The sequence below is a fragment of the Monoraphidium neglectum genome, assembly GCF_000611645.1.
Source record: "Monoraphidium neglectum strain SAG 48.87 unplaced genomic scaffold scaffold00082, whole genome shotgun sequence".
In the NCBI taxonomy this organism is placed as follows: Eukaryota; Viridiplantae; Chlorophyta; class Chlorophyceae; order Sphaeropleales; family Selenastraceae; genus Monoraphidium; species Monoraphidium neglectum.
Genome location: NW_014013546.1, coordinates 18,441 through 37,275, shown reverse-complemented (window position 1 = coordinate 37,275; position 18,835 = coordinate 18,441). Strand labels below are relative to the sequence as shown.

The window sequence follows — 18,835 nt, the reverse complement described above, 5'->3', positions numbered from 1 at the left end:
CGGCAGCGCGGCCCCGCACTTGACTTTCGGGGCCCACCCTTGCCACTGCGGCCGCAGCACCGCCGCATCCGCAGCAGCACCCGCAGCAGCCATGAACGACCTGCTGTTCGCCGTCAAGGGCCCCAGCCCCAACGGCGCCGGCCCCAGCGGCGGCCCCGGCGGGCAGCGCCCGGGCGGCGGGCCGGGCCTCGGATATGATGTGGAAGCCGGGTACTCGGCGGCGCAGAGCGAGCGCGGCAAGGAGATGGACGAGTTCTTTGCCAAGGTCGAGGAGATCAAGGGCGACATGCAGGAGATCAAGGGGCGGCAGCGGGATATACGCGCGATGCACGAGCGCAGCAAAACGATCGTCCGACAGAAGGAGATGCAGCGGCACAGAGAGGAGATGCAGGTGCGGATCGAGGACCGCGCGCCAGGCCGTGGCTGCTTCTCTCAGCGAACGAAAAAGTCGGAGGGGACGAGGTGGGACGCCGCATGCGTCTGTCGCACGACCCGCGCCTTCCCTCGGGCCGTCAGAACGGCGTGCGCGCAGCTCGCCGCTGTCTGGCCTGCCAACCCTTGCACCTCTGCGCCTTTCGCAGGCCGTCATCAACGAGGTCAACGTGCTGGCTCATAAGGTCAAGTCAAAGGTAATGATGGGTGTGTGGTGTGATGAGAAGGCCCGCGGCGGGGGCGAGGGGGGGGGAGCCGCCCAACTTGCACGAGTAGGGCGGTGGCGCAGAGGTTGAGCTCTTCAGCATGGGCAGGGGGCCCTGCGCAGCGGCAGCCGCTTTGAAAGTAGGCGGATGTCCTGCGTACGGCTGAGCTCTGCAATTCGCACAATTCTGCGAGGTGTCGACGCGCCATCTGGAGCGAGCAGTTGCTCCTCAGTGCATTGCATTGCCCTTGCCGCCTCCGCCACACCCCAAGCCACGCACACGAACACCCCCCGCCACCCACCCACACGTACACACACCCAAAACTGCACATACGTGTACAGTCGCTCTCTGCGCACTACTCACACACATACAAACACACACACACACACACACACACACACACACACACACACACACACGCACACACACACACACTCACATTGCAACTCGCGTCCACCGCCCTGCCCCAGGTCGAGGCCCTGGACCGCCTGAACGAGCAGGCGCTGACAAAGAAGGGGCAGGGCCTGGGCAGCGCGTCCGAGCGCACGCGCACGTCCATCACCGCGGGGCTCAAGCGCAAGCTGAAGGACCTCATGGGGGAGTTCAGCGAGCTGCGGGCAAAGGCGAGCGCATGGGGGGCGCGGGCCAGGTGGCGCCGGCGAGCGGGCGCGGGCGCGACTGGGGCCGCGCGCGCGCCTGAAGCGGGGCTGGGCGCGGCGCTGGCGTGGGTGCCGCCACGGCGTACCAATCGGAGACACGGCGCCATGGCTCCTTGGCTGCACACAATGCACAAGGGCCTGTAGCGCCATGCATCCCATCGCTGCTCCTGCCTGTGCCTCCCTGCCCAGCGGCCCCAAGCGATCCCCTCGTACATGCTTGCCTTTCAACCCCCACAGATCCAGGATGAGTACCGGGAGGTGGTGGAGCGGCGGGTGTACACGGTCACGGGGCAGCACATGCCTGAGGAGGACATCGAGCGCATGATAGAGACTGGTGAGCCGGGGTCGGAAGTGGGACGGGCGGGCGGGCCGTGGCGGGGTCAAGAACAAGCTGCGGTGAGGCGGGTTCGGTGGCGGGGCGCAAGTGTACAGCGGTGGTGCGGTGGCCGACTGTCGAAGCGTGTGGTCTGTTGAGCTCTTGCCGCTCAAGCGGTCCGTGCTTGGTGGGTGGTGCTGACGTCGCCCGTATCGACCAACCTGCATGTCGCTGATATGGGCCTGCGCCGCACCCCGACTCGAAAAAGTGCAGCGCCCCCTCTGACCGCACATCCGCACCACCCACCCCCATGTGACCTTGCCAGGCGAGGCTGAGACGATCTTCCAAAAGGCCATCCTGGAGCAGGGCCGCGGCCGCGTGCTGGACACGCTGGCGGAGATCCAGGAGAGGCACAGGTGAGGGCGCCACAGGAGCGGCCGCGCGTTGGTGGGCCCGGCGTGTGGCGGGCAGCAGGGCGGCGGGGCGGCGGGGCCGACCCTTGACAGTGGCTTTCAGGCGGTGCTGGGCACACATGTGATGGGTCATGATCTGTACGGGCGGGCCTTCTGTGAGATTCGCGCGCGGGCTGCAGGCTGAGTGTCCCGCAGCACCCCTTGCCCGCAACCTCGTGCCAGAACCACCTCGTCACGTTAGCACCCACCCTTTCTGCTGTCCACACTCGCCTGTCCCCCCTCCCCCAAAACAACCACCCTCACCACCCCCACCGCCGCAGGGCTGTGAAGGACCTGGAGCAGAGCCTGCTGGAGCTGCACCAGATATTCCTGGACATGGCAGTGCTGGTGGAGGCGCAGGGGGAGATGCTGGACAACATCGAGAAGCAGGTGCGGGGGGGGGGGGCGCCCGGGCTCGCGCGAGGCCGAGAGGACCGTTTTGCGTGGTTTGTCGATCGCATGTAGGCGGCGTTGATCGCAGACTGGGCAGGGTGCTGACGCTGTCGGCGTCAAAACTATCGCTGAGGACGCCGCAGCCCTCCTCCTAAGGCCGGCCGTCATTTGGCATGGGCGCGTGCCCCGCGCTTCCTGTCCCAATGCTGACGCGCCGCCTCTCCCGCGCGCGGCCCTGTGGCGCCCCTTAGGTGTCGCGCAGCGTGGAGTACGTGCAGTCCGGCACCAGCGCTCTGCAGGACGCGAAGCAGCTGCAGAAGAGCACGCGCAAGTGGATGTGCTGCGGCATCATCACGCTGCTCATCGTGGCCGTCGTGATCGTGCTCGTCGTCGTGAAGCCGTGGCAGTTTGCGTCCACCTCGCAGGGCGGCGGGAGCAGCTCGGCGCCAGCGCCGGCGCCGGCGCCCTCAGGATGACGTGCTATTTTGGCGCGCACGCGCTGGATGTTTGCGACATTGGCCGCAGCCCGCGCAGAGCTGGGCAAGGCAGGTTGCTCCTGGCTGCCTGGATTGGGCATGGGTGGCTTTGGGGCGTCCACGCACGGCTGCGCCGCAAGTCGTGCAGCATCTCTTGCTTTGGGTTTTTATTTGCTTTCGCCCCTCGCTGTCATCCCTCCAAATTTCGGCAACATGCACTCATGCACTGCCTGCGCAGGCGCCGCACGGTTAGAATGGCACTGCATCGCGGTCACAGGTCCTGGCTTTACTTTGACCATCGGCAAACCACTGCGACTCTACGCCATAGAAAATTCACACCTGTCTGTGCTCAGTAACATGATTGATTGATGGTGCAGAACTATTACTATGCAGGTGCTGCAAACATCCGTCAAGCCTGAAAACAACTCAGCATGCATCTGCACCGTGCGCTGCTGAGCAGCATCGCGCAGCGCCGGCATCAGACTCCTTGCATCCGCGCCACAGGGGTAGCAAGCTCGGGCCCACCGTCACCGGCAGCAAGCGTTCGCGGCGCGGACAGCGCTCTGTCCTTGAAATCGCCCCCGCCGGTGGCCGCCGCCGCCGGCCGGCCCTCGCGGCCGGCCTGCAAGGCGATGAGACCCGCCCTGGCCTGCGCCGCCTCGTGCTGTGCCAATATCGCGTTCATCGCGTAGATCTCCAGCCGCCGCCTCTCCTTGTGACTCATCGCTGCTGACCCAATCGCAGGCGGCCGCAACCCGCCTCCGCTGCAGCAGCCGCTGGCGCCGCCGCTGCTGCTGCTGCTGCTGCTGGCGCCGCAGCTGGTGGACGCGACTGGATGCCGCGCCGGCGAGCTGGGCGCTGGCTGCCGCTTCGGCGATGTCACATTGGGCGCGGTGGCGCGGTGCTTCGGGCTCTTGGCCGGTGAGAGCGGGGGAGACGGCTGCTTTTGTTGGCACGCCACATCCGTACCGAGGACTGCTTCGGCTTTTTGCCTTGCAGCGGCGCTGCTGGCGGGTGCCACCGCATGCGCCGGCATGGTTGCTGCTGCGGCTGCTTTGGTTACCTTGGTTAACGGTGCCCTGGCAGGTGCTGCCTTGTTCAGCTGTGACCTCCCCAAAGACGTTGGGCATGATGCTCTGAATTCTGAAGGAAGGCGGCTGCGGCCTGGTGGCGAGCCGACTTGCAAGTTCAGGCTGCCCGCAGCCCGCGGCGTGCGCTCTTCTAGGGCGGCAGCATCGGCGCCGCCACACGTGGCAGCCGACTTGACGCATTCGCTACTGACACCACATGCAATGCCTGATTTTCTCCCCCGGGTTGGCGGAGAGCTGCTGGCGCTGCGCTGCATCGACTCGAGTTTGGCGCTTATGCCACATGCATTCCCGCTGCCACCGCTGCTGCTGCCTGCGAGCCGTGCACCCCGGGAGACGTGCAGCTAAGAGTGCGGGCCCTGCGATCTCGTACATACATAAGTTTTCTGTGTTATTACCCACGCAATCGCCGCGATAGGCTTGCCTGCACGACACCGCAGCAGCCGGAACGTGTACAAAGACTCGCCCAGACAACCAAAAAACGCGATTTATGTTTATGCCAAAACAGCGCGCAAAATTGGGCTCTTCAAGTGTCGCGGGTCCACCCGAGAGGCACTGCCAAGTTGACCGACTTCTGACCGCGCCTGGGGGGCACTGTCCTTTCGGTCGCACGCAGTGCATGTGAGATGACCTCCAGGAGGATGGATGTGGGATCTCGTGTGTGAAGCCAATCGTTCAGGGTAATGTAGCGACAGACAGGCGTGTTCATAAGACTACCACGGCACCGATCGCATGAGTTTTGCTTGAAGGGAAGCGCGCACAGCAGGGCACAGTAAATGGACGTGCTGTGATAAACATGACACAATCCAACTTTACAAGGATTTTAATACCTCCCTTGCTGTATTCGTCATTCAGGATCCCTTTTTCTGGGGGCTTGCAGGATTGGGCGCTGCTGGCATGCAGGATCAAATCTGCACATCGTCTTCACCAGGCCTCGCTAGTAGCACTGATGCGCAAGCCCCATAAAAATACCCTGGCGTAACCTGTGAGCCTCTTCGCACACTTAACCAGGTCAATTTATCACCTGGTTTGGGGGGACAGCTGCGCTTGTACCCAACTCTGACAATACAAGAGAATATGCTCATGCGCATGTCGGCCTCAGGTACCGCAGGGTGAGGGATGCAAAAGCAGGCCCAGACCCCAACGACCGGAGGGCCGTGGTCCTCTTGATATTTATACAAACACATATCCCTGGAAGCCGCTTTGCACACGCTCGTTGCCGCCTGCCCGCCATGCGCGACTTGCCCAGCAGCTGCCGTGCTGCCTCGATCGGATCAAACTTCGAGGCGTACGCGTCTGACACTGGCGCCGGCCGCACTTGAGGCAGGTGAGCGCCACTGATATGAAAAATTGGGTCTGTAAATAAGCCGATTAAGGCCGCTGGAGGCCCGCACCCGATGACGGTCTGGTCAACCCGGCCCAAGTTCCCCAAGTCACTGAGCGCAATAAATGGGACGCACTCCCATTATTTTCCGCACTTCACATATTAATTGACACGCTCTACGCAGAGTCTTGGTCGCAATCTACACAAAATGAAGTCCCATCAAATTACCGCCACGCTTTACGCGCTGTGCTTGCTCGCCCTCTGCAATCAAGCCGCTTCCTTAGATTTTACAGGCGGTCAAGCAACCTGGTGAGGGGCCCTGTCGCTTGTGGTGCTATGTTTGAGCCGCCGCCCCTGCTGCACAACCATGAACTTCTCGAGTCTGACGCACATCGCTCGATCCACATCGCTCTCCACCCCGTACCACCTTGCCTTGCACCGGCGTGGCGCTCAGGTACCCCTCCATCTACCAGTGAGTGGACTTGATATGGGTTCCCATTGTGCCTGCGGTGGGGCGGGACATTGGTGCGCAGGCCGCTTACAAACAGTCCCAACCACCCCTGACCCCTTTCGCAGAGGTTCGTGCGGCTACTTTGCTAATGTCCCTCAGTTCATAGGTGAGCAAGCGCGGGGATGCAGGGGGCTGCTGGTCTCATCTATGTGCAGGCAGCAGCATGCATGCACGTTGCAGAGCCAAAAACTGGCTCGCTGCTGACTGTAGCTTCAGCACGCATGCATGCCCAGCGAGTATCTCAACTCATGGCGCACGCCAAGTGCCCCTGGCCCTTTACTAACTGGCCCTTATCCACCATGAATTCCCTCCCAATCCCTCTCAACCACTCCCTTTCTGCACCCCAGCCGCCTGGCCGGATGTCCAAGAGGGCTATAGCGGGATCTGCGGCCGCTGCTTCGCAGTGGAGTGCCGACCTGCCATTGTAAAAAATGCGCCTGGCCCCTGGCTGCCCATCGAGCTGCCGCGCACCACTGTCTGCAAGCCCGACATCGAGGTGGTGGTCAAGATCACGGGTGGGTCCAGGACTTGCCAGCGAGCGTTCAGCAATCTGGCTGCTGGCTGCGTGCCTGCGGCAGTCCTTGCATTGCCAACGCAGGTGCCTTGCAGCATTGAGCCGGGCGCCGTCCACAGCGCGCGCCGCAGGTGATCGCCCAGCCTCAGTCGCAGAACCTTGACTGACGCGTCGTCCCCGAACGAAACACAACCCCACACCCACCCAGACACCTGCCCTTGCAAGGGCAACGAGCAGTGGTGCTGCAACAACCCCGGGCCCCACCTTGACCTGAGCAACTATGCGTTCGCCGCGGTGAGCTCCTCGGCTTCCTTGCAGGATCTGGATGTTGACAGTCAGCATGCACGCATGGATTCACAAGCTGTGTCCCGCCGAGGCTCAACCGCACAAGTGCTGTTCAGCTGTCAAGCAGTCCCAATCAAGAGCGGCATACCAATCAGCCGCTCCTTATCACCTGCTGACGAGGAGTCGCCTGCCGACTCGTTTGATTAAAGCAAACCTGCCGACACACATGCCTGTCACAACAACACCTCATCCGTCCAACTCACATCGAGCCCGCAGCTAGTGCAAAATGGTGACATCGGCCAGGGCATCATCGGCATCAACTTCAGGTGAGGGCGCTTGAATGTGATTCCACCCTCAGCGGCAGTAGTAGTCGGTGTGCACACGTTTCGTCACACGCCTCTTGAACCCCACCTTTTGCGAAAGCAGCCTGACATGCTTCTTACACTTACCCGACTTCACCATGAGCAGCGCACTGATTCAGCTGGTGTGGATCTCAAGGGCTGCCTCATCAGCGTGTACCTGTTGCTGCCTGCTGTCCCCCGCGCATCTCTGCTTAGTCAGACCCTTCACTCGCCCCTTGATTGCCCCACGTTCTGCAAAACCTCCGCTCCACAAACCCCAAAATTTTTGACTGTGTGCAGGGAGGTCACATGCGACCAGGTTGGGGTCCTTCCAAAGGGTGCGGCCCGCGGCATCGGCGGCGGCGCCAACGGGCAGAGCTTCTCCACCACGCAGGCCCCTGCCGCTCCTGTGTCGCAACAGCCTGAGGCCCAGCCGGCAGCCCAGCCGGCACCCCAGCCGGCGACCCAGCCGGCGGCGGCGGCGCAGCCCGCCCAGCAGCCGGAGCCCGAGCCAGCCCCCCAGTCAACGCCGCCTGTTCAGCAGCCCAAGCCCGAGCCGGCTCCCCAATCGCCACCTGTTCAGCAGCCTGAGCCTCAGCCTCAGCCCCAGTCATCACCTGCCCAGCAGCCCGAGCCTCAGCCAGCACCCCAATCGCCTGCCCAGCAGCCCGAGCCTCAGCCGGCACCCCAGTCGCCGCCAGCCCAGCAGCAGGCGGCACCAGCTTTGCCGCAGTCCAGCACTCCATTGCCCAAGTTCGCGCAGTGCGGCGGCATGGAGGGGTCCTGCTCTGGGTCCCTGTGCAAAGACGAGCCCTTTGAGGGGTATACGTGCAGCCAGGGCCTGAAGTGCTTCCGGCAAAACAGGTGAGAGCTGCGCCACTGCCAGTTTATACCACTGATATTGGCTGCTTGCTTTGCCTGTCAGCGCAAGCGCTGCGTTGCTTGATTGCTGTAGGTGTCTCCCACACTTTGAAGCAGTCAATATTGGTATGGGCACAGTTAGTGCCGAAGTGCAGGCATGCCTGCCGGCTTGCAAGACTTTCACAACCCCAAACCAGCCCAGAACTTCACGGTCACCAATCTTGACCCAAGTCACTGCAAACTCTGCACCCTTTCTTCCCAGGTACTTCTGGCAGTGCCTGGACGAAAACACCAAACTGGACTCGTCTTGGAGGGCCAAGCCCGGCCAACCCACGTCGGGCCTCAACGGCGCCACCTGCACGTCCTTGGCCCTCCTCAACCAGCAGTGCGGCGGCTTGGGCGGCGATTGCGCCAAGCTCGGCGGGTGCAGAGATGCACCCCTGGACGGTGCGTGCTGCGTTGAGGGCTCGTGCCGCAAGGTCGACTCCATGTGGTGGGAGTGCAGGCTCTGATAACAAACCGTCCCCCTTGCCGGTGCTCCTCAAGATCGTTGTTTTGAGGGAAGGGGCTCCAAGCAGTGGATTGTGAGTGCGATATCGACTTTCATCGATGAACGGCAAAAACACCGCAAATTTTTGGTCAGCAGGCAGTTTCTTGGCTGGCTTGGCTTGCAAGCCAAGTGAGCGCCTGTGGCGCGCAGGAGGAAGCATACGAGGGTTGTTCTTGCACACAACTGTGTCGCCGGCTGCATAGTGGTGCCGTGTCCTACTTTGGCAACCACTTTCCACACACACACACACACACCTGGCACACACACGCAATGCGATGCTACGTCCGTTTTCGCCGCAACGCGCCTGCTGTTTTTGAAGGTGCAGGCCACACATGCTCTTGCTGCCCTGTTCCTCCGATGGGGCGTAGAGCGTGTGCTGTCTGGACTCAGCCGCCGCAACACGCGCGCTGTTTACATGTATGTGCACCCAACACACCGTGATGATTCTCACGTGGTGATCACTGTCTTCAGGATCATACGCCTGCCACTGCCAGGCTGATTGTCAGGCGTTTTTGCACCACCAACATTCAGGCCCCCCTGGTGGAGCTTACAAATTGTAAAAGACTGCATATGGGTCCCATCTTTGTCACAACGTTGGGCTTGGGACTTGGTCCTCTTGCAACCCGTGAACAGCGGTCATTAATTGGGGTGTGAGCAGCCGTTACAGGTGTGGCCGCACGCAAAAGCACGAGCACCAACCGCACGTCACTGCTTCGGTGGCCGTGCCGCCTTCTCCTCGATTCCAGAGGTCCCAAACCGCTGCCGCAGCACGCGCATCACATCCTCCATAGGCACACCCTAGATTGTTAGAAAAGGAGACAGAGGTGTGCACGGGGCAGACGTGGTGAATGCTCATGCCTCACACAGGTGCCTGGGAGCGAACAGAGCCTTCCGCATACGTCAACAGGAAGTGTCGCCCCGCTTCCCCCAATCCCTCATCGTAAACTTGCAGCTGAAAAACGGGCAGCTGAGCGTCGACATCGGCAGTGCATTGTCCTTTCTGCTGACCCGACGACAGACCCCCCCCCAGGCACCCAGCGCGCCCGTGGCCTACGCCTCCCACTCACTACCGCCCGACTGGGCATCATGCAACTGTTCAGCCCCCGCGCGCATGCCCCCATGCCCCTTTTGCACCTCTCTGCCTACAACGTCAGCACCATGCACCACCTCGGCTTCCCCATGCATGACCCGCAGCGCACACCAGAACGGTCACCAGCACCATGCAACACCTCAGCTTCTCCATGCAAGCCTCCATGCAAGCCCCCACGCACACACCAGAACAGTCGGCAGCACTATGCGACGCCATGCAACGTGCAACCCCCACTTTCACCCATGCACCAGCCCCCAAATGTGCGCCGCACCTGCAGGTTCAGCAGCACCATGGAGTGGTACAGCAGGTCCGCCATCTCGCTGGCCGCGCGCTCCGCGCCCTCCCCCGCCTCCAGCGTCTCGCACAGCTCCCCGGCCTCCTCCCGCACCTTCTTGCACAGCAGCACAGGGTCCGCCAGCAGGCGCGCCGTCCAGGAGGGCTTGCCCTCTGGGGGGTGGGTGGGGTGGGCATGGTGTCGAGAGTCGAGGGCGCGTTCGCGGCGCCCATCATGGCAGCCAGCCATTTGCATGCGACGAGACCTTCTCCGCTTCACCATGGCGATCGCTAGAGCCAGGGGCGCGACCCCCTTCACCCCGCCGCCGCTCATGGCAGCGGTGCCGCCAGCAGCCCACCTTTCTGCTGCCCCATCTCGTCCCGCCGCTGCTGGATGGTGCGCTCGAGCGCATAAAGAGTGGTGGCAGGGCTGTGGGCCGCGTGGTGCTCGTGCTTTCCGCAGGTGCTGACGCCGCCGTCGTCGCCAACCTGCGCCTCGCTGAACCAGCAGGTCCTGCAGCGGCAGGTCGGCCGGGGGTGCAGGCGCGCACTCGTGGTGGGGCTGCTGCTTGGAGCCGAGAAGCAGAGTGTTCGTCAAGCAGCAATCGGGCGCAAATCGCAGGGCCCAAGAGGATTTTGGAGCGCCTGGAAAAACATGGTTTGGGCGACGGCATGGCAGGCGGCTGCTGTGCAGGCGACGGCATCGGCGGCCGTGCGACCGCCCCGCCGGTGCCATCGCGGAAACTCAACGGATGGCTGACCAGCGAACGCGCCCGCCCCTCACGAGCGCCGCAAGCCAAGCCTCCCCTTCTCACTTTGCGCCGGTGTGGCAGGCCGGGCCGATGGGGTCGCCGAGGTATATGATGGAGTCCTTGTCACAGTCGGCAAACACGCGCGACACCTTGATGAAATGGCCGGACGTCTCGCCCTTGCACCAGCGCTCGCGGCGGCTTCGGCTGTAAAAGGTGGCCAGCCTGCGGCCGCCGTGCGCCGTGGGGTCGGAAGGGCGGGCTGGTGCCGCAGGCGGCAGCGGCTGGCAATGGGAGGCAGCGCAGCTGCGAGACGCTGCTCGCAACCCAGTGTCCATGCCGCTTAGCGCGGGGCCGTGCCTTTCAAATATAAGGGGGGAAGGTCTGGCACCCTGAAGATGTGAGCTGTGACGTCTTGTTGCATCCGTTTGTTGCAGCTGTTGCGCCTTGTTGCAGCTGTCACGAGCGGCCTCGCCGCGACGCCCGCTCGCTTGCCTGCTGCTCACCCCGTCTGAAGCGTCTCGCATATCGCGTTGCGGTCCGAGTATGCCTGCATCAGCACCTCCCCGGTGTCCACGTGCTACATGACAGAGTGAATGGGCGAAGCAGCATCAAAAAGCGCAAAGCCGCGGGAACCCATCAGCATGCCAGCAGCAGCATCGGCTGTCGGGCGGCAAGCAGGGACGACCGGCCGCCAACCCCGCCGGCAATTTTGTCGCGATAGCTAAACGCACCTGGGCGATCACGGCCACCAGACCATCATTGTTCCACCTGAGGGAGTCTAAATAGGCTGACATGCCGGGGACCTCGCTCTCTGGCTTGACGGCTCGCTGCTCCACGGCCGCAGCGCAGGTCACCAGGGTTCTATAGCCCCTGTGCATCTTCCTGCACGGCCCATTGCTGCTGATGCGCGGAACAGATCGCCGTGGCGTCCGTCCCGAGCAACACGCGGTTCTGGGGTTGCGCAGCAGCATGATAAATACTGAGATGAATTTTTGTCTGACCACCTCGATCTGGAAGCCGTATATGCTACGTAAGCTGCGCCAACTGCAGTATCGGGATGTGCCGGTCAGAAGTTGGGCACCTGCGACGAAAGACGTTGTGGTTCATATAAAGATCTGATACAGAATCCACTAGAGCTTCCAATGGCTCGTTGCCACCACCAGCTTTCAAATCCGGCGATCTCCCAACAAGTCAGGCACTCCGTGTGTAGTAAACGCTCCTAGAACAGCCTTTGAATTGACTATCAAGTCGAGATCGCAGACAGCGTGGGACTCAGCAGCTGGCAGGGCACAAGCCGTGGTGCCGCGACATGCGGGAGTGCCACCGCGCCGTGCTGCTGATGGTGGCCATGCTGGCAAACCTAGCCAGGTGGGCCATACGCATCATAACATGCCTGCTATGACGAAGGTCTCTTGCCTGGCGAGACTCTGTCGTGCCATGCGCTGGCCCCTGGCCTTGTGGGCCCCGCTTAATGTCCCCTCCGACACCCATCCAGGGACGGCGCCGCCGCTCCAAGCGCTTCGGCCCAGCAGAGCGCCGACGGCGCTCGACAGCCCTGGATTGTCGTCTGGCGCCGCGGCGTCAATGGCATGCGGCTCTGGGAGCGGCTCTGCCCCAGCATGTCCCTGCCTGCGGACCCTGGTTCGCCACGCGCGGCGGATCCAGCCGCAGACACTGGCCTGGCGGGCGGGTTTGAGGCGCTCTGGGAGTCGGGCACACCACTGCCTGTGATCTCTTGCCAGTCGCGCTTCGACACTCTGCTCAACGGGTTTGCAGGTAGGCGGGTTGAGGGCCAGGGGCACGTACGCGTGGCTGACATGCGACAGCCCGATGCGCGCCGTGACATGCGGGCCGATCAATCAGCTTCTATGCGCCCGAACCCCCATCTCTCAAGCACTCCTCCGCATTCTCTTGTGGTGTTGCGCTCCAATGCTGCCCGTGCGACAGCCCGCCTGACTGTGAAGGAGCTGCAGGCCCTGCAGCTGCAGCTCAAGGAGCAGATCGATTACGTAATCAGCGACAAAACCCTCGGCCTGGGCGACGAGCTCCTCCCCGCTACGCCTGTTGCCGGCAGCGGCGCCGGGAGCAAGGCGGCGGCCTCCTCAGAAGGCAGCAGCGGCGACCACCCTCCACGCAGGCAGCTGCCGGAACAGCTCGATGCGCCGTGGGGCCTCGACGCCATAGATCAGAGCAGCCTGCCGCTTAACGGCAAGTATGACTACGAAAACATGGGTGCGTCATGGGCCCAGAGGCGTGCGGAGCCCACCCTTGCTCACGTGCTGCGGCTTGCACCGGGCGTCTGCAGCCGACACGCGCGTGGCCACCTCTCGCGGCCGCATCATCACGCGATGCTGCCCTTCGTCTGCAGTGAATGTCTGCATTGTCTTATCTGCAAAATATAGTCCTTGCGCCTTCCAGCCCCCAGCGCCGCCTTGCTCCTCGCGGGCCCACTGCCCAACCAGGCACCGGCGTCCACGTTTATGTCCTCGACACGGGCGTCCGCCCCACCCACCGCGAGTTCTTGTTCCCGCGGCCGGATGGCAGCGCCGACCCCGCCGCCGTCGGCCCAAGCGGCAAGCCCAGGACGCGCGTGACCGGCGGATTTGACGCCGTGTCCGACAGCGGCAGCGTTGCGGACTGCCACGGCCACGGCAGCCATGTGCGTTCCTGGGCCTGCTGCAAAGTCCCGACTGGTGTCAATTGGCGAAAGGAGCCACCAACGTGCATAATTGGGCCAATTTTTCTGTCGCGCACGGGCTTGCCCCGACCTGGCAGCCTCACTCCTGGGTCGGCCGATGTTCCTGACGTCACCCACACTGACAGGTCGCAGCCATTGTGGGCGGCCTGACGTATGGGGTCGCAAAGAACGTCTCAATTCACCCCGTGAGGGTGAGTCTCTTGGCCGCCTTGAAGAGGCCTAGGGGCCGCGCGCAGTTGTGCCGAATGTTTTGACGCGCCTTTTCCTGTGGGCGGCGACCGGCAGCTCTGCGGGCGGCGTCGTATTGTGAACGGTTGAAACCCGCTGCGGCGAGCTGTCCTTCCTCACGCGTGCGGCATCGCTGTACCCTGCCACCATCGCGCCAGGTATTGGACTGCAACGGGCGCGCCATGGTGTCGACGCTGCTCAAGGTGCGGGTGGGGCGAGTGCGTGGCAATGGGCTCCTGCCGCGCCACAAATGGCTGTGCTGATCCCTGTGCAATCATGACATGACCGTGCTGCACGCATGCACGTGTGCACGCGCGTGCACACACACGCACACACACACACACAAACACACACACACACACACACACACACACACACGCACGCACACACACGCACACACACACACACACAAACACGCACACAAAACACACAGAAAACACACACACCCAAAACCTCTCTTCTCTCAGGGCCTGGAATGGGTGGCGGCCAACCACGAGGTCCCCGGTGTGGTGCACATGAGCGTGGAGGGCTCCTACAGCTCCGTGGTCAACAGGGCCGTTGATCAGCTGGTCCGCAACCACAACCTGCACGTGGTGGTGTCCGCGGGTGAGGATGGTCTATGCGCGCCGCATGGCAGGCGCCAGCGACATGTGTCCAGTCAGGAGTGCATCATCTTATCGAGAAAATGGGCATCACAGCTTTCCAGCCGGGTCGAGCAAGGCAGCCTTTTTCCAGGCAACCCCTGAGGGCCGCGCCCTGTTTTCGCAGGCAACAGCGCCCGCGACGCCTGCTTGGCTTCCCCGGGCAGCACGCCGAGCGCAGTCACGGTTGCGGCCATAGACAGCAACCTGGCGCGCTGGGCCTTCTCCAACTGGTGAGGCTGGCCCTCCCATGGGGCTCTCAGGCCCTGAGGGTGCAGTCGGGCGCGGGGCTGCAAGTGTCTGCTTCAGACGCTAGCACGGGCGCTCGAGGGTCGCTGCCCGACCCCAGATGATGGTCAACCCCGGCTGTTGACACGTAGCGGAGTCCCTGGGAGCTGCAGCCGGCTTGATTCGTGCTTTTGGCACCGGTTGTTGTAAGTGCACCATCGCAGCCGCGGGCGAGCCTGCCATCCCGCCCCGAAACCTGCAGGGGTGCCTGCGTGGACGTGTTTGCGCCAGGGGCAAGCATCCTGTCCGCTGTCCCTGAGAGCGACACCAGCGTGGGCCTCAAGACCGGCACCTCCATGGCCGCACGTGCGCTGCGGCGGTTCAGATGGGGGGTGCTTCGACTTGGCTGACCACTGTTTGCTATTGGGCCGTCGTGGTTTTGCGCGATGAGATGAGAGGTGTGTTTAGCGATGTGCTGCCTCAGAGGTGGCAGCAGACGGCGCCCTGCGCCTTTGGCGCGGGGTTCAGGGTTTGCGGCATGTGGTGTAGCCCTGCCCTCATCCCTCTGCCCTTTCCTCCCCCGCAGCCTTTGTGACCGGCGTCGTCGCGCTCTACATTGAGCGCCACCCGGTGAGGCGCCCAGCCACGGCGCAGCGCGGCGCTGCTTGACCGCAGTCGCCCGTGCGCACATCCTGCTGTTGCAGCCGGTGCCCTCGCCGACCTCTTGAACCCTGCGCGCCCTCAGCCCCCCACCGAGGCGTCCGCACCCAAGGCACCCACCTCCCAAACAGCGCAGCCCCAGACCCCACCAGCCCAACCCAAACCAAACCCACCAAACATCTATGCCATGGCCAGGGCGCCTCCACCGCGGAGGTCGTCCAAAAGGTCTACGCCAGCGCCCTGCGGGGGGCGGTGACCGACGACCCCCTCGGCTACGGCACCCTCTTCCCCTCGGAGGGCTCCGGCCTGCCCGACCTCAGTGCCACCCCCAACCGCCTCCTGCAGTCCCGCATCGTGGAGCAGGCCGCGGTGGAGCCGGGCGTGCTGTCCGTGACGCCGTCGGACGCAGAGCCGCGGCCGGTCGCAGTGCGGCTGCTGGCGCGGCCGGCGGCGGCGGTGACGGTTTCAGCGAGCGCGGGCGTCGCGTGGGACGGCGCGCCGCTGGCGGACGTGCGGCCGGCGGCGGTGACGCTTGCGCCGGGCGACTGGGACGCAGGGGGCGGCGCGGCGGCGGCGGCGTTCACGGTCCACCCGCGGGCAGTCAGCGAGGGCGTCTATTTCATCCAGTTCACCTTCAAGTGCGTTCGCAGGGCTTAATGCAGGGGCTTGAGGGTGCTTGCAGGTTGAATATTTGTGTGGAGATTGCTGCAATTTGTCAGGGCTGAACAGCCCTTGGCGTGGTGTTGCTGGCGTGCAGCCCCACATGTCAAATTGCTTACGGCATCATGACACAGCCCCATAGTCCACCCCACGCCTCTGATGTTGACAAACCGTGCTGCGAGCTGGCTGGACTTCGTTTTGAGTCGGCGCCTCATCCCGCTGTTGTGTCCCTACAGCCAGCACCTCTTTCTGCCGACCCCCCCTCCCTTCGCAGGAGTGACGACCCCGCGCTCGACGGCGCACTGTACACGGCGCGCGTCGACGACACGCGCCCCCTCACCGGCGAGGCCGCGTCCAGCCCGCGTGTGGTGGGGGCGCTGCCGTTCAGCGACAAGGGGGACACGTCAAAGTTTCGGGACAACTACAGCTGCCAGGCGCAGGTGGGTGCGTTGCAGGGGGGATGGCTGTTTTTGGTGATGTTTGAAAGTGTGTGTGAGTGAGTGTGTGTGTATGTGTGTGTGTTTGTGTGGCACTCGTGCACATGCAACTTTCATACCGTATGCGTACATGCACGTATGCGAACATGCGTGCACATGCGCAGGCACACCATGCGGTAAGACATCATCAAGACATGATCAGGCGGCACCTGCACACAAACACCCACCTTCACCGCGCCCCCTCAGGACGCTGCACCGGACGTCGTCTACGCCCTCATGCCTGCCACAAACATGCAGGCACGTTGCGTACCCACCATGCACGCGCACCGCTCGTTTCCTTGCTTCGTGGCATGAGGCCTCCTTGTGAGCCGTATGCCCCCCCCCCCCGGGCGGCCTCTCACTCTGCCCCACCTCTCGTTGCCATTGCCACATGAAACCCCACTGCCCAGGTGACCATCAGCACCTGCGGCTCATCCTTCGACACGAAGCTGATCCTGGCCACAGACCTGGCCAACCTGGGAACATACGTGAGCAGCTGCCCCGTTCGAGAACCTGATGTGGTGCTGACGGCACCAGCACATAGTTGGCGGACGACTGCCCTGGCAGCTGGTGCTGAACGAGTGCGTTTTTGCTCTACAATCCGTGACATCAACTTGCTCCCTGGCATTGACGTGCGTCCCTCCTCGCCCTCCTGGTGTTTGACCGCCGCCGCCGCGCAGCTCTGCAACGATGACGACCGCTCCTGCTCCTACAGCTCCTCCAACTCGCGCCTTGACGCCTCCCTCAAGGTACAGGCAGGGGGGGGGGCAGAGGGCAGACGAGGTAGCTGGCGTGTTTGTGGAGTCCCCTTTCATCATGAGATCTGTTCTCGTGCGCCGCTCCACACCACCCTGAGTCCCTCCTCTACCCGCCCTTTGTAGAGCCGGCGCTGTTGGTTCCTTACGCACCTCTCCCGTGCCTTGACCCCTCTTGGCCCCCCAACTGCACTCGCAAATAGTACAGCAGCCCGAGCCATCCTGCCTGGCATTGGTCAGCCCCTTCTTTGCGCATAAGTGTTGTACAATACACAATGCACAACCCTTCGTGCCACAATCGGCCCTGCCCCAGGCCGGCACCACGCACTACGTTGTCGTGGACGGCTACTACCATGCCTCAGGAGAGTACGCCGTCTCAATAACCTGCAACGACTGCCGCGACGGCAACGCCACCCTCATCACACCTGAAAACGCCGTGGCCGATGTCCAGGCAGTTTCCGCGGGCGCCGACGGCGGCTCCACGCTGCGCCCTGGGGACGGTGCAGCGTCGCCTGCCGCTGCAGCATCAGCCGGCAGGCGTCGGCGTCTGGCGAGCCACACTTTGGGGGCCAACTTGCCAGAAGACCCTCTCTCTCAGGGCCGAGGCTCCTGCGCTGGGGGTGTCACTGCTGACGGCACTGGTGACGGCAGCACCCTTGCAACCAACAACGGCATCATCGACAGCAGCGGGGGCGAAGCGAGTCAGGCGTTCTCGGCAACCGGCAGGGGCGCGTGGGCCCAGCAGGGAGGGCCGGGAGGCTGCAGCGCAGGCAGCGCCCTCACGACGCAGGGCGCGCAGCATGGCGTCGACACGCCGGCTGTATTTGCTGTGGACGCCCAAGACACCGCCGCCGGGGGCGCTGGCGCCGGCGCCGCCGGCGGCATTCGCAATGAAACCTTGCCCTGAATAAACACAGGGTCCCTCACCCTGCTTATGGAGCAACAGCTGAAACGTATGCTGAAGACTTGGCGAAATGCTGTACTCAATGCCATCATTTCAAACAACAAGCACATCCCCTGACTTTAGGTCTTCACCCACAACGTCATCGCTCCGTGGAGCTACCAGGACCACATCCTTGCATGCGTGCATTCCCTTCTGAATCCCTCACACACTTCTGCATCTTATCAACTGTGTCCCTTCTGCTGTTCGTTCTTGCAGGCCGCCATGCATTTGTTTTCGACACAATTGCTGCAGCTTGTGTTCCCCCCAGATGAACCCACGTTCATGGTCTTGAAGCAGTGCACTGCAGGAGTGATGACCTGGCCGGCATGAACCTGCCTTGTAGCACTGCGTGATGTGTCATATACCGTACATCTACTCCTTTACTCCCCCCAACAAGTAAACAGGCACAGGCAACTCCAAAATGTACACATGAACAACCTGGGGTAGCTGCCAGTCTTTGTGCCGGTCAGCAGGCTGTGCCCCGGCGCGCTACCGCCCTGATACTGGCATGCCGCTGCGCCCTGTTGCTGCGGGAGCTGGGCCAGAGGTCGCTGTGTCGCTTTCGTCGCTGTCCTGGCGCTCCGTCAGCTCCCCAAGAAAGGGGCTGTCTGACACGCTGCGTTCCTGCTGCTGCTGCTGCTGCTGCTGCTGCTGCTGCTGCTGCTGCTGCTGCTGCTGCTGCTGCTTCGAAGTTGCAACACTGCCCAGAGCTTGTGGTCCCGCATTGTCGATTGGCATTTCCGACGCGGTTGCATCTTGGCCCTCAGCGAAGCCGACGGCGCCATTGTTGCTGGCTACACTCTCCTGCCGCGCCAGAGCTGCTTTGCGCGCCCCGCCGTCATTAATGGCGCCACTGCCTGCATCCGCCTGGCTGCTGGATGGAAGTGGCGCCTGCCCATGTGATTCGTGGTCCGTGGCGCCTCTTGCTGTTGTCGCAGCTGACAAGGGTGCACCAGCACGCACAGCAGCAACAACTTTGCGCCCATCCGCGGCGACTGTTGACTCAGCCGTAGACGGTCTAGC

At 63.1% G+C, this 18,835-nt stretch overlaps 4 protein-coding genes across 4 annotated transcripts; 2 read left to right on the top strand and 2 right to left on the bottom strand.

Moving 5' to 3' along the window:
• Positions 1-91: 91 nt before the first annotated feature.
• Positions 92-2,934, top strand: MNEG_0904 (Syntaxin; the record flags this gene model as incomplete). Its single annotated transcript, XM_014050619.1, has 8 exons — positions 92-391; positions 582-629; positions 709-777; positions 1,109-1,366; positions 1,535-1,631; positions 1,939-2,029; positions 2,347-2,455; positions 2,710-2,934. 8 exons carry the CDS (start codon positions 92-94, stop codon positions 2,932-2,934), a joined length of 1,197 nt encoding a protein of 398 aa, XP_013906073.1.
• A 478-nt stretch (positions 2,935-3,412) lies between these two features.
• MNEG_0903 (hypothetical protein) lies at positions 3,413-3,970 on the bottom strand (the record flags this gene model as incomplete). The annotated part of the gene is made up of 1 exon (XM_014050618.1): positions 3,413-3,970. One exon carries the CDS (start codon positions 3,968-3,970, stop codon positions 3,413-3,415), a length of 558 nt encoding a protein of 185 aa, XP_013906072.1.
• A 5,143-nt stretch (positions 3,971-9,113) lies between these two features.
• Positions 9,114-11,401, bottom strand: MNEG_0902 (phosphoribosyl-ATP pyrophosphohydrolase/ phosphoribosyl-AMP cyclohydrolase; the record flags this gene model as incomplete). The annotated part of the gene is made up of 6 exons (XM_014050617.1): positions 9,114-9,206; positions 9,770-9,945; positions 10,131-10,285; positions 10,587-10,745; positions 11,027-11,100; positions 11,255-11,401. The coding sequence occupies 6 exons, from the start codon at positions 11,399-11,401 to the stop codon at positions 9,114-9,116; spliced, it is 804 nt and encodes a 267-aa protein (XP_013906071.1).
• A 741-nt stretch (positions 11,402-12,142) lies between these two features.
• On the top strand, positions 12,143-17,776 carry MNEG_0901 (peptidase S8/S53 subtilisin kexin sedolisin; the record flags this gene model as incomplete). The annotated part of the gene is made up of 15 exons (XM_014050616.1): positions 12,143-12,299; positions 12,471-12,755; positions 12,986-13,182; positions 13,347-13,412; positions 13,608-13,652; positions 13,917-14,055; positions 14,218-14,323; positions 14,581-14,684; positions 14,905-14,948; positions 15,174-15,616; positions 15,913-16,078; positions 16,322-16,381; positions 16,525-16,602; positions 16,795-16,863; positions 17,183-17,776. The coding sequence occupies 15 exons, from the start codon at positions 12,143-12,145 to the stop codon at positions 17,774-17,776; spliced, it is 2,553 nt and encodes an 850-aa protein (XP_013906070.1).
• Positions 17,777-18,835: the final 1,059 nt, after the last annotated feature.